Source organism: Phacochoerus africanus, chromosome 15 (assembly GCF_016906955.1).
Source record: "Phacochoerus africanus isolate WHEZ1 chromosome 15, ROS_Pafr_v1, whole genome shotgun sequence".
NCBI classification, from domain to species: Eukaryota; Metazoa; Chordata; class Mammalia; order Artiodactyla; family Suidae; genus Phacochoerus; species Phacochoerus africanus.
The window spans coordinates 49,958,790-49,972,257 of record NC_062558.1 but is presented as its reverse complement, the minus strand read 5'-3'; the positions used below and the strand labels follow the sequence as shown (position 1 = coordinate 49,972,257).

At 54.9% G+C, this 13,468-nt stretch overlaps 1 protein-coding gene across 12 annotated transcripts in view; it reads left to right on the top strand.

Annotated features, from left to right (window-relative positions):
• CABIN1 (calcineurin binding protein 1) overlaps positions 1-13,468 on the top strand; it is a 101,995-nt gene that overhangs the window by 13,013 nt on the left and 75,514 nt on the right. For 11 of the 12 annotated variants that reach the window (XM_047761907.1, XM_047761905.1, XM_047761906.1 and 8 more), the window contains 9 exons: positions 1,444-1,578; positions 2,725-2,905; positions 5,517-5,646; positions 5,852-6,001; positions 7,792-8,078; positions 9,376-9,544; positions 11,703-11,839; positions 12,177-12,394; positions 13,323-13,401. In XM_047761907.1, coding sequence (XP_047617863.1) covers positions 1,444-1,578; positions 2,725-2,905; positions 5,517-5,646; positions 5,852-6,001; positions 7,792-8,078; positions 9,376-9,544; positions 11,703-11,839; positions 12,177-12,394; positions 13,323-13,401 — 1,486 coding nt within the window. Of the gene's footprint in view, positions 1-1,443; positions 1,579-2,724; positions 2,906-5,516; positions 5,647-5,851; positions 6,002-7,791; positions 8,079-9,375; positions 9,545-11,702; positions 11,840-12,176; positions 12,395-13,322; positions 13,402-13,468 lie in introns of those variants that run through there. The other variant, XM_047761909.1, reaches the window with a different exon arrangement.

Sequence of the window (13,468 nt, the reverse complement as noted above, 5' to 3'; positions counted from 1 at the left end):
TTTCAGCCTTAAAAAGAGTACTTTAGGAACTCCCTCTGTGGCTCAGAAGTAACGAACCTAACTAGTATCCATGAGGACATGGTTTCAATCCCTGGCTCCTCTCGGTTAAGGATCTGGCATTGCTGTGGCTGTGGCGTAGGCTGGCAGCTGTAGCTCCAGTTTGACCCCTAGCCTGGGAACTTCCATGTGCCGCAGGTATGACCCTAAAAAGCTAAAAAAAAAAAAAAAAAAAGATTCTTCAGCCTCTTCCTCCTGCATTCATTGTAAACAACTGGAAAGTACAGAAACTATACAAGCAAGTTTCTTTTCACACTCATCTGGCACAGGTGTACTTAAACTAAATTCCACAGTTATGGTCTCACAAACACTTGGCATAAACAGGCCTAGAACACGCTGGCTCTCAAGAAGTGTGTAATTTGGCCATGTGAGCTGGACATGCTGGAGGGGCTCATGGGGGCCAGTGAGCCTCTGGTCCCTGTGAGTGTCTGTCCCCATCACGGAGGTTGGTCACCAGAGCTTCCACTGCTATGTGGACGTGCCACTGTCTAGTCTCTGTAAAAATGTTCGTGCCAGTTTTTGAAGAGTTCTGGGCTTGGAGGGCCAAGGCAGCTGGGGCAAGCCCTCCCTGGTTGGCCGTTCATGCAGGCAGTGTGAGACCCAAGATAGTAGAGGGTGATGGACGAGGCTGAGCTGTGTGGGTTCTGCCTGGGCTTTCTCCAGAGCCCTGCATAAGTGACCTGCCCTGGACCAGGTGGGCCTGTGGACCCACCCCTGGAAGGACCTCTTTGTGCCATTGAGGGTTTCTGCCAAAATGGTTAGTCTTTTTTCCGTGGTTAGCACAGCTCAATCAAGGGTTCTTAGAAGTCGTAAGGTTTTCCTAGCGCGGTCATGGTTTACACACAGCATGCTGGTAGGCTCTGCTCTTCAGCTTGCTCTGTCTTGTGATAATTGGGGTTGGGATTGTTTTCCCGGGGACACCTACTTTCTAGTTAAAGTGACCTGTCTTGTGCTGCTGGGTGTGTAGGACGTGTATGTTGGCTGCCCAGGCACTGGTCCACTGCCTCCATGCAGCCTCCGCATACCCTGTCCCCTTTTCAGAGTGCTGGGAGTAGCTTGGAGGAGCGGCCAGCTGGCTTTACCATGCTGTAAATGTCACCATCCAAGCTGGCGTCCTTGGGTGTGGTGAGAAAGTTCCCTCTATGTGTTTTGGTACCTGGATGCCTACAGACTGCCTCGTGGGGGTCTAACCTTTTTTCTCTGTGTGCTCGGAGCTGGAGGGGGTCCTTGAAGGACATCTGGGGCCACACTTTCATTTTCCAGTGGAAGGTGGCATTGGATTGGCCCACAGGCCTGTGGCAGAGGCCAGTCCTGAAGCCAGGTGTCCTGCTGTCTGCTGAGGCTTCAGGGCCTCTGTATCACTTTGCTCCTTTGTTTTGCTCATAGGCAGTTTCATCTGGTGATGAGAAAGAGGGGTTGAAACACCCTGGGCTGATGCTCAAGTATTCCACGTATAAGAACCTGGCCCAGCTGGCAGCCCAGCGCGAGGACCTGGAGACAGCCATGGAGTTCTACCTGGAGGTGAGTGCTGCCTGGAAGTGAGTTTTTTCTGGAGTGGAGTTCTACCTGGAGGTGAGTTCTCTCTGGAGGTGGGTGCTGCCTGGAAGTGAGAGCTGTCTGGAGGTGAATTCTTCATGGAGGTGGGTGCTGCATGGAGGTCCAATGTCTTTGGAAGCCTTTAGAGGAATGGTGGGATTGTGGGCTTTTTGGCTGAAGGGTGTGGCCACTGTGGTGCCTGGGGCCCCATCAGTGTGTGACAACAGCAGGTTCAGAGAGGGCTGTGTGTGGGTTCTTTTTCTGCCACTCAGAGCTCATGTGACTGTGGGTGATTGCTTAATTTCTCTGAGCCTCCAAGTCTAGACTGGTGTAGTTGGAGTGATGTAAAGAGGGTGCTGAGAACCGGGCCTGATGCCTGGCACCCAGTACCTATTCACAGTGGTGTTCTGTTATTTCTATCCTGCAGCTTATCTGCATGGGCACCTGTGAAGTGCCAGCCCCCATTCATCTGCTCATCCCCACAGCATCCTGCTAGGTGGGGCATCTTTATTGTCCTTGTAGGGATTAGGCGACTGAAGCTGGAGATGACACTGCTGGTCGGCGTGGGAGCAGGGTTGTGAACTGGGGTCTGTCTCCCACCTGTGATATTTCTAGGATTCCAGAAGGCTCCTCTATTTTCTTTTAATTCTACTTCTTTCACTCTTTTTTTTTTTTTTGTCTTTTTAGGGCCGCACCTGAGGCATATGGAGGTTCCCAGGCTAGGGGTCGAATCAGAGCTATAGCCGCTGGCCTACACCACGGCCACAGCAACACCAGATCCGAGCCATGTCTGTGACCTACACCACAGCTCACGGCAATGCCATATCCTTAACCCACTGAGTGAGGCCAGGGATTGAACCCGAAACCTCATGGTTCCTAGTCAGATTCGTTTCTGCTGCGCCAGGATGGGAACCTCTTCTTTCACTTTTTTAACATATGGAATATGTTAGGAATACTGATGTTCAGAGTATCAAGAAATGTATCAAGAAAAGCTCTGAGTTAGATCAGTTGGCCCTTGTGACCTCTCTGTCACCCTGGAATAGTCTAGGTGGCTGGCTAGTGCTGTGCCCTCCTGCCACCATGGATCCCTGCAAGGGACTGAGTGTGCGCCTCTGCTCATGCTGCTTCCAGGCAGTCATGCTGGACTCCACGGACGTCAACCTCTGGTATAAAATCGGACACGTGGCCCTGAGGCTCACCCGGGTCCCCCTGGCTCGCCATGCTTTTGAGGAAGGGCTGCGGTGCAATCCTGACCACTGGCCCTGTCTGGACAACCTCATCACTGTCCTGTACACCCTCAGCGATTATACAAGTGAGTGGGCCAAGGACTGAGGCAGGAGGGCCGCTTGGGAAAGCTGGAAGCCAAGTTAGTACTGAGGGCTTTCTGCCTAGCTTCCAGGAAAGATGGAGGTGTTTGTGCTTCCCTGTGTAATCTGTTTGTCTTTCTTACTCGGTTGAGATGTGGTGAGTGTCTTGGGTGTCTTGGGAAGAAGCATGTCCTCTGATCTGTGTTCCATCATTTCGCTCCTTCCTTCCCCGCAGTGTCCCATCCTGTGCCTGTTTCTGTACTTTGCTGACAGATGGTCTCACAGTGGCAGCCTCACTCCTAATGCCTGGGGCTCACTTCCTCCTTTTAGTGGCTCCACCTTTGGAGCTGCTGGAAAGATCTGTGCCAGGTGGGGCCCAGTCTGCCTTGCAGTCACCCCTCTTGCTGGCCCTGCCTTGCCCTCTGCTCTGCAGGGAACACATCGGCCCCTTGCACGGGCCATCCTGAGGCAGGCGCTGACTGGGCTCTGGGCCTCCTGGGTCAGATCCTCTGCCAGCCCTTGAGGCCAGGGTGGGGTGGCTGTCCAGGCACAGAAGTGCCACCAGCACTGTCTTCACTTTGAAGGGTGCATCTGGGAGGCTGACTATCAGAGGCTTCTCCTTCCCTTCCTAAGGCCATAGAACAGGGCAGAATAGAGTAAGACCAGGAGTCTGGGCCCTGCTTACTATCCACACGGCTTTATAAACCTGTGCAGTCAAGGCCAAGCGTGCATAGCTGAGTACACACTTTGAGGCCCAGTTTATATAGTGAAGCATATCAGCACGAGAGGGTCTGCGGGGCCCAGAGGCAGGCTGCCGTGGCCCCTTCTCAGCTTCACTGCCTGAGGCGGCCCTGACTTCCTGTGTGCCCAGAGCCTCCTGCAAGTGGGCCTCTGGGCCAAGGGCTGTCTGAGCACCTGTGTTGTCTGTCCTGTTCCCCTGTACACGTGACTGTCGTGTGCTTGCACATTGGGCCCTGGTGTCCCGCCGCATGGCATTCTCATGTACTTCCTTACATGGACGTCTGCGATGGCTATTGGTTGCCTGTTTTGACTCTGGCACCTTCATCTTCTGAGACATTTGGTCTCTTGGGTGCTTTCCTGGAGTTGGGGTGCCACCTGTAGGTGCATAGCCTGCTGTGCTCCGCCTGTGTTCTGCTACCTAATGCAGCTCTCTGTGAGAAGATGGGTTTGGGGACTAAGCAGGTACTTGTATCTGTGAACCCCTTAAGGAGGCATAGGCACAGAAGCCCCAGAGGAACACCCAGTGGCAGTTTATACGCTCACTTTCGTAGGTAGGGTGCTTGGGGTCTGCTTGCTGTCCGCCTTTGGTTCCCTTGGCACTTCCCAGGCCTTCCTCTGTAGCGGGTGCTCTCAGCCTGGCTGCAGCTCACTGGCCCCATCCAGAGGCTCAGTGCACCCCCTGCCCTGGTTTTCTCCCCACTCCTCATGGTCTCAGAGCAAACCAGGTCCTTGCCTGTGTGAGGCAGAAACCTCTGGGCCGCCTGGTGTGCAGTTTAGTTTGTGGCCCAGGGCTCTCCTGGCCTCCATGTGTATCCTGCTTCTGCTCTGGCTATTCTTCCTTTCCCCGACTCCGTCCTCCTCTGCTTGTCACAAGTGAGGGCTTGACTTGCGCCCTCACTTGGGAGCTGGGAGGACACAGGGCCATCCTGGTGCCCAGGCCTCCAGTGGCCACACCGTCCCATTGTTCTCTGCCTGTTTGTTTAGCCTGTTACTCATGCCACCTCTAGAGGGGCTTTCCAGATTGTTGACAGGAGAGCCCTCCTTGTTGCTTTAGCAGGACTGATGAATGTGTCTTAAATTAAATTGCAGGCGATACCTTTTTTTTTTTTTTTTTTGCTCTTTAGGGTCGCACCCACGGCATATAGAGGTTCCCATGCTAGGGGTCTAATCGGAGCTACAGCTGCTGACCTACACCACAGTCACAGCAATGCAGGATCCGAGCTACATCTGCAACCTACCCCACAGCTCATGGCAATGCCGGATCCTTAACCCACTGAGCGAGGCCAGGGATTGAACCCGCAACCTCATGGTTCCTAGTCAGATTCTCTTCCACTGCGCCATGATGGGAACTCCGACAATAACCTTTTTTGAAGGACGGTTTCAAAAAAGATAAAGAAAAGGAGAATTGGAAATAGGTGGGGCAGAGGAGAAGGAGCCTTTTCATGTGTGCAAATCGAGTCCCCCTGTGACATGCTGGTGGCTTCTTCCCGGGCCACCCAGTGGCCTTTTTCTGCTCCACCTGCACTGTCCTAGCCACATGTGGCATGGCTTGGGTGGGAAGCCTCCTTTCCTGGCCTGGCAGGGCACTGAGCCTCTTCCTGATGTTCTACTCCCCTGGGCCCTCCAAGGGTTCCAGTGCCTCCAGGTGGAATTGCTGGGCTGTGTGTGGTGCCTATGCTGGTCCACAGAGTTGCACAGCCTATGCCCCTGGCAGTGTGGGGGCTCGCCCCTTACCCATGGGTATTCTTGTTTCCAGAAATCCTCTCGTTGTTTACCTTTCATTTCTTGGACCCCAGAGTGTGAATGTGTCTCTGTGTTGCTGGCGAGGCCAGGGCTTCAAATGCAACTTGGAGGTCACATGGTCTCTCCCCACAGCGTGTCTGTACTTCATCTGCAAGGCGCTGGAGAAGGACTGCCGCTACAGCAAGGGGCTGGTTCTCAAGGAGAAGATCTTTGAGGAGCAGCCGTGCCTCCGCAAGGATTCCCTCCGCATGTTCCTAAAGTGGTGAGTCTGCCCCCCTCCCCTAAATTCTAAAAGCAGGGATTTAAGAATGCTGATTACTGTCCCTTCCAGCCCAGAGTCAAGTGGTGATTTTATTTGTAGGAAAAATTAATAAGATTGAAATGTATTAACTGTATCCCTTTGTGTAAAACTCCCACTATGCCTCCAGCGTGACGTGGTTATTCTTCTCTGTCTTGTGCTGTTTCAGTGACATGTCCATCCATGACGTGTCTGTGAGTGCGGCTGAATCGCAGGCCATTGTGGATGAGGCCCTGGGGCTGCGGAGGAGGCGGCAGGCGCTGACCATACGTGAGAAGGAGCCAGACCTGAAGCTGGTGCAGCCCATCCCCTTCCTCACGTAGGTGGTCTTTATATGGGCTACTGCATGGGGGAGCTGGGTGCATGCTGGCGGGTGGCTGCCGGAAGCAGCCTTCTGCCCTGGCTGTTTCTGGCCCTGCCACCTGCCACATCCGTCTAAGCCCCTTTCATCTGCCCCACCCTGAGGGGGAGGGAAACCAGTGTTGGCTAAGCCCTGGACATGGTGTGGGGGCAGCGCCTGAGCTGATCCCAGGTCCAGGCTTCCTGCTCTCGAGTCCAAGCTGGAGAGGAAGGTGGGCTTGGCACAGCCCAGGAAGGGCCACTCCCAGAGTTGGGTCATTTAACACCTTGGTGAGACCTGGCCTACAGTTTCTGATCCTAACATTCTGACATTGACTCTCACACCTATAATGTGAATGAACCTTATGCTGGAGGCACATCATGCAAGGTCCTGCAGCTCCCGCCCTGGCCTCTCGTTACCTCCACCCCCCAGGAAAGGGAGAGCAGCATCCCTGTCCTGGAGGGGTGTCAGGATGATTAAGTCAATCATGAGGGGCTCCAGCAGAGCCAGCACTCGCATGTGCTCAGGAGGGCCTGGCTCTGACCTTGTCTGCTCCTTGTCTGTCCTTGCACACTGAGTTTCCCAGGAATAGCTTCCCACCCAGGCACTCAGACAGTCAGGAAATGTGGCTGCTCTGGGCCTTTCTTGGGTGCCCTTCCCCTTGCTTTGTCAGTGGAGTCTGAGTGTGGTAACTGGTGCCTCCCAGTTACCCCGAGGGAGTAGAGGCCCGAGGATGCCCCAAGGGGTTGTGGTGACATGACTGGAGAGAAGCAGAGGGAGATGGTTTGGCTGCAGGAAGCTCTGCACAGTGGTTAAGAGTGGGGTGGGGTCACTGAAAGCAACTCTGGGAGCAACTTTCCCGTAAAGGACCACGAGGGAAAGGCTTTAGGACTTGTGGGCAGGTACCGTATCTTTTGTGTATTCTTTGTGTGAAAACTGTTCTTAGCTTTGGGCTGTACAGATAGGCCATGGGCCACGGTTGTCTCTTTTTTCAGTGTCTACTAGGCATGAGCCAGTCCTGAGTAAGTGAAACTGTGTATTTATGTTTGTGAGCAAATTCTTTCTCATCCAAATGCAACCCTTACTAACAGCAGAGAAGGAAAAGTAAGAAATCCCTTTAGGAATGTCCACTTGGTTAGATCCTGGATTTTGAAGCACAGTCCTCACGCCTTCTATAGTATTCACTGAATGCCAGCCTCATTCTGGGGGCAATCCCAGGGGTACTTAGCACAGTGGGCATGAGCTAAGAATTTGGGTTTTGGTCTGGGGGTCTGGGAGGCCATTCAAGAATGGATGGATATGTCACACCTCCCCCATTTGGTCCCACAGCCCAACATAGCACACATGTACAACAGGCCAGTGTGTAAAGCACAAAACAGCAGGTGGCATATAGCACGGAACACGCTACACCTTAGCACAGCGGAGCATGCAACACAAGTAACGTGGCACTGTCAGGAGCTCTTCAACCCCTTTAGAGCACATCCCTGTTAGTGCTTGCACCCCTCCCCCACCCCCGACCAGACTAGTGACAACAGAGCAATGCCACCAGTGTTTTCCGTATTCGACCCCATGGGGAAGAAGCTTCTGAGTGAGTTGGTGGCTTTCCTGCCTGTCTGCTTGAGTTGAAGTTGCCCAAGGCGGAGATGCCTCAGGCTTCTGCTCAGGGAGAGGGAGGGTGCCCCATCTTGGCAGGCAGTGAAACCAGGCACCCTCTCTGGCCGGCCACCCTGTGGTAGGGGCTGACCCACTGTGGAACCCTCTCCTTGCAGCTGGAAGTGCCTCGGGGAGAGTCTGCTGGCCACATACAACCACCTCAGCACCTGTGAGCCCCCGCGGCCCAGCCTTGGCAAGAGGATTGACCTCTCTGACTACCAGGACCCCAGCCAGCCTCTGCTGTCCTCCATGGGGGTGGCACCTGTCAGTGCAACCCAGCCCAGCCCTGCCAGTGCTAGCCCTGCGGCGACTGTGGCAGAGCCCGTGCTCTCTTACACCCCAGTAGCCACAGCCAGCTTCCCGCAACACAGCCCCAGCCTGTTGGAGACGGGCCTCCCTGCAGGTGAGCAGGATTTGGGCTTGGCTTCTGGGGAGACCCTGTGTGCTGAGCAGGAATGATTGTGGGGTGCCCAGATGCTCCAGAGGGATGGGTCCTGCAGACACTCCTGCAGAGGAGAAACCCTGGGGCCTCCCCCATCAGGAGCTGCTTCAGCAGTGGACCCCTCAAAGGAGGTCTTCATGGATGCAGCTCCTTGAACCCCATTAGGTGAGGCCCAGCTGCTAAGTCCTGGTGGAAAGGTCATGCACTTGTGACCTGTGAGCAGGCAGCTCCCTCTGCTGGCCCTGCTCTGTTGCTGACTTGCCCCCAGCGCCCAGCTGCCAGCACTGCTCTGCACTGCTCTTATGAGTCCTTTGGCCTTAAAAAACACTCGGGAGTTCCCGTCATGGCGCAGTGGTTAATGAATCCGACTAGGAACCATGAGGTTGCGGGTTCGATCCCTGGCCTTGCTCAGTGGGTTAAGGATCTGGCGTTGCCGTGAGCTGTGGTGTAGGTCACAGATGTGGCTCAGATCCCGCATTGCTGTGGCTCTGGTGTAGGCCGGTGGCTGCAGCTCTGATTGGACCGCTAGCCTGGGAATCTCCACATGCTGCAGCAGTGGCTCAAGAAAAGGCAAAAAGACAAAAAAAAAAATTTGGATAACATTAAAAAAAAAAAAAAAAGCACTTGGCAAAGTTACCACCACACCTGGTAGTACACTTTCGAATAGTTTTATTGATTTTTATTATCATCAGAGTGGTAAAAAAGTTTTAGACAAGAGCTGCTAAGCTTTTCTTTGATTCTGGTGTCACCAGTAAAGAGCCCCTGGCAGTTAAAGGAGTTTCTGGATGAATGTTTATGTGACTGTTTCTAACCTTTCACGTAATGGTACGTGACACCCCTCTACTCTCTAGGATTCTCACAATCTTGCCTATATTGTATCACTGGGCCATGGGCAGTGGGTGGAGTCTGTGTCACTGCCACTTGCTCAGTCCCATCCCAGGTTCATCCCCAGGCCAGCCAGTGGGTGAGGCAGGGCTGGGAGGATTAACTCTGAGACCCTGCCATTCTGCAGCTATGAAAAGTAATCTTGGGGTCTGGCTCGTGGGCTCTGAATTCAATCAAGAAAGGTGTGAGAGTTAAGTAGTTTGAAGTGGACTTTTGTCAGGCTCTTTGTTGAAGAGGAGTTGGGAGACTTCTTGAACATCCACGAAGCTAAAGATTAACCCAGCAGGCAGGGTTATGAAAGGGGACCGATGCGCCTTGTGTTGTCTTTCCTAGCCTGCCTCTTGTAAGATTTCCACTTGTACTCTTTGTGAAGGTGATGTTTCTGGGGGAGATAAATCCAAGAAAGGGGTAAAGCGGAAGAAGATTTCTGAGGAGAGTGGGGAGACGGCAAAGCGGCGGTCTGCGCGTGTCCGAAATACCAAGTGCAAAAAAGAAGAGAAGGTGGACTTCCAGGAGCTTCTGGTGAAATTCTTACCATCCAGGTACTCTGCACTTTTTCTTTTTGGGAAGAGGAAACACACAAACCTCCTGCCTCTGCCGCCAGTGAATCCTCTAATTCCATGGCCCCCTCCCCTCTGTCTTCCCATAAGATCTGTGCAGGCGGCCACTGTTGGTGGTGGTGGTGGCGGGGCTTGAATTGGGATCTTGGGTTTTCTTGCCTCTCCTGCCTCTGAATTTCCTGAAGGTGGGAGCCGCGACTTTTGGGCGCTTACTAGTCCCTCCCAGGGCTGGAGGCTGGGCCGCTACTCTCAGGGAGGGCGCCTCCTGGCTTCCATAGGCTCAGCAGGGTTCCCCAAGTTGCAAGAAGAATCACCCTGGGCTTTCTGGGCTCTCGTGTTGCTCAGAGGAGCCTCCTGCAAGGAGCTGGGCCAGGGTGCCTGGAGCTGGGTGCTGCACCCCAGGGCACCTCCCAGGCCCCCTACTTTCTGCCCTTGCCCTGTCATCTCCTTCAGATGCTCAATTCCTAAGCCTTTCTGGGGCTTATGGTGCCAGGGCTGGACCTCTTAGCACCCTGAGCTGAATGCAGCCAGCAGCTCTGTTTCTGCTGGTTGCTCATCTTTCTGGCTTCTGACATTTGAGGGCAGGCATCTGATCAGCTGGGGCTCCTTCTCCTGTTCCCTTTGTGAATTGATAGTGTTTCAGTCCTTCATGGTTGTGGGATGGAGTTCGGGAGGTGCCCAAATGTGTTCTGTGAGCATCTTCCTCAGGAGTCTCAGCTGGCTTTTTGGCTCAGGACAGTAGTGACACATCCAGTTGGAGGACAAAGAGGAGCCAGGAGCATTAGGTGGATTGTAAATCTGTTTTACGCAAGATTCCCAGTTTTCCCAACTTGTGGCCTTTCTGTTTTTCTGTGGTGAAAGTGATGTGCTGTAGGAGTTCCCGTTGTGACTCAGTGGTTAACGAACCTGACTAGCATTCATGGGGACGTGGGTTCAATCTCTGGCCTCGCTCAGTGGGTTAAGGATCTGGCGTTGCCATGAGCTGTGGTATAGGTTGCAGATGCAGCTTGGATCTGGCGTTGTTGTGGCTGTGGCGTAGGCCAGTGGCTACAGGTCTGATTTGATTCTTAGCCTGGGAACCTCCATATGCCGCAGGTGCGGCCCTAAAAGACAAAAAAAAAAAAAAGTGACATGCTCAGAGATGGTGCTGTCCTCAGTGAGTAGAGGGCATGGGTCTTCTGACTGGCTCCTCCTGGGGTGCCCACCAGGAGCTGGGGGAGTGACCGTTTCCCCTTCTCCCCTCTGCCCACTGCCCCCACCAGGCCTTGCCCCTAGCCACCCCCTTGGCGAAGGATGGCGTTTACCCTCTTTTTTAACTTTGATCCAATGGTTGGTTTCCATGTCAGTTTCCTGGAATGGTCAGTCAGGCCAGAGGAACACAGTGGCCTGCTCAGCACTGTCCCCGAAGTGGGGAACTGCACGAAGAGGTTGAGAGATGCCTGCCTGTCCATCTGGGGCGGGGGGCCCAAGGATGGCCAACATGGGGTCCTGGGAGGGTCTACATAGGGGTGTCGGCTGTGAGGGGCTCTTGGAAGGGCCTGCCGTGCCCACCCACCTTCTCCTCACTCCCTGGGCTCCCTGGGGCCTTTACATATCCCGCTGCATTTGGGGGCTGCTCAGGAGCCCCTGTCTCTGTCCCCTTCCCGCTTCCTCTCACAAGCGTCACTCTGCTGTCCAGGCGGTGCCGGGTGGCCTCTATCTCTGTCCCTGTCTTGCTTCCTCACATGAGCGTCACCTGAGAGGCCCACCTGACTGTGCTGTCCAGGCAGTGCCTGGTGGCCTCTGTCACTGTCCCCCATCCTGCTTCCTTGCATGAGCATCACCTGAGAGGCCCGCCTAACTCTGCTGTCCAGGTGGTTCCTGGTGGCCTCTATCCTGCACCCTGCGGGGTTGGCCCCTATTGGGGTTCTTGGTGTGTGCTTGTTTTCTCTCCCGCTGGAAGGTAAGCTTCCTGTGAGCAGGGTCTGCCGCTGCTTGCTGCTTAGTGATGACCTGCTGGTGGACGGATGAAAGAGGGCGGGTGCTGGCCAGGCCAGGTCAATGGAGGCCCAGGCCTGCCTCTCATGGTGTCTCCTTTGCTGGCTCAGGTTTTCTCATATGCGGGGAGGTAGTCTTTGCAAGCCTGGTGTGTTTCGTGCAGGTTGAGAAAGCTGGACCCAGAGGAGGAGGATGACCCCTTTAACAACTACGAAGTCCCGTCAGAAGCCAAGCTGGAGAGCTTTCCGAGTGTCGGGCCTCACAGGCTGTCCTTTGATTCTGCCACATTCATGGAGTCTGGTAGGCAGTGCCACAGGCCTCAGTTGTCAAGAACTCCTTCTCCTGCTTTCCCCAAGCCACTTAGGCCTTGTTCTGGGGGAGGGTCTGCTGAAATGTCTGGGCTCATCCGTGCCGGCATCTCTGAGTGTGGCTTTCATGTGTAGATGGGGCGCAGGACGCACCAGGAGCTCAGCCCTTCCTCACCTGCCTCGGCCTGGAGTTTCAGAGGCTTTTGCTCCAGTTGTGCAGCCAGAATGGGTCGGAAGGGGCAGTCTGACCTCAGTGCCTCTGTGGGGGCAGGGTGCCTGCCCTGGCACAGGGGCCCTTGGTTCAGGTGGGGGTTGCTTCCCCTTGGCAGAGAGGCAGGATGTGCACGCCTTCCTGCTGGAGAACCTGACCAATGGGGGCATCTTGGAGCTGCTAGTGCGCTACTTGAAGAGCATGGGCCACAGGTTCCTGCTGAGGTGGCCTCCGGGGCTGGCGGAGGTGGTGCTCAGCATCTACCACAGCTGGAGGAGGCACAGCGCCAGCCTACCCAACCCACTGCTCAGGGACTGCAGCAGCCAGCACATCAAGGTGGGCTGGGCCCGGGGCCTTCACAGTGGGAGGTCGTGGACCTGCACCTAGAAAGATCCTGGGTGGGAGGTGACGGTACTGCTGAGATGGTGGCTCTGGAGGCAGAGCTGACAGGGTGACTGCAGGGGGAGCTGTGGGGTGAGTGGCAACCTTTTTGAGATGGAGGGGAGTGAAGGAGAGGCTATGTGTAGGGACCAGTACCTATTGCTTCAGTGGCTGGATGCAGAGGTCGGAAGGGCTGCCTAGGGAAATGTGGGGCTGCCAGCAGTGGGGGCTAAGCCCAGGCCCCTGCACTCATGCCTGCTCCAGAGAACATGGGTGCTTTGGCCTCTGCTCCCGTTGGAGAAGGAAGGCAGTGCTATGCAGTAGCCAGAGGGGCCCGGGATCTATAGGGCCATGTGAGTCATCTTCCCCTGGGCGTGCACCTCTGTTGGGACACTTCGAGGACCACCTCCTGGCAGCCTCTGCCTACCAGGCCTGCTCTCGTGGGACAGTGTGCAGCGGTGTGAGGTGATAAGACTTTAGTCCCCAAACTAGGTGGTCATTTCCCAGCTGTGCCCACTTGGCCAGGCCAGTGCCTTCTTACCACTGGGCCGCTGCTTCCTCGTGTGCCCTGCCCTGAGAACGTGCCCACCCCGGGCACTTTCAGGGTTGGGGGCTATAGGCGGGTGCAGAGGCTGCCTCCTCTGCAGGGCAGTCCCTCAAGACTAAGGACGAGCCTCTTGGCTCCTCCCAAGTCTTGTCCCAGTGGCGATCCACATGCCTCTTTTTATGTTTTGGCAGGTAGCCACTGATGATCATTTAGGGAATGAAACATAGGTAGAAAAAGAATGATACCCTCATCAGAGTGAACTTTAGTTTAGGTTCGTCCCAGCCCCACCCCTGCCCACTCTGTGCCCTGTTGCTGACCCTGATGACTGTCTTGCAGGACATGATGCTGATGTCCCTGTCCTGCATGGAGCTGCAACTGGACCAGTGGCTGCTGACCAAGGGCAGGAGCTCTGCAGGTAGGTGTTTTGTGTCCTGTACAGGGTGGTGTTTTGCATCCTTGGCAGGACGACCGGGATGAGGCAG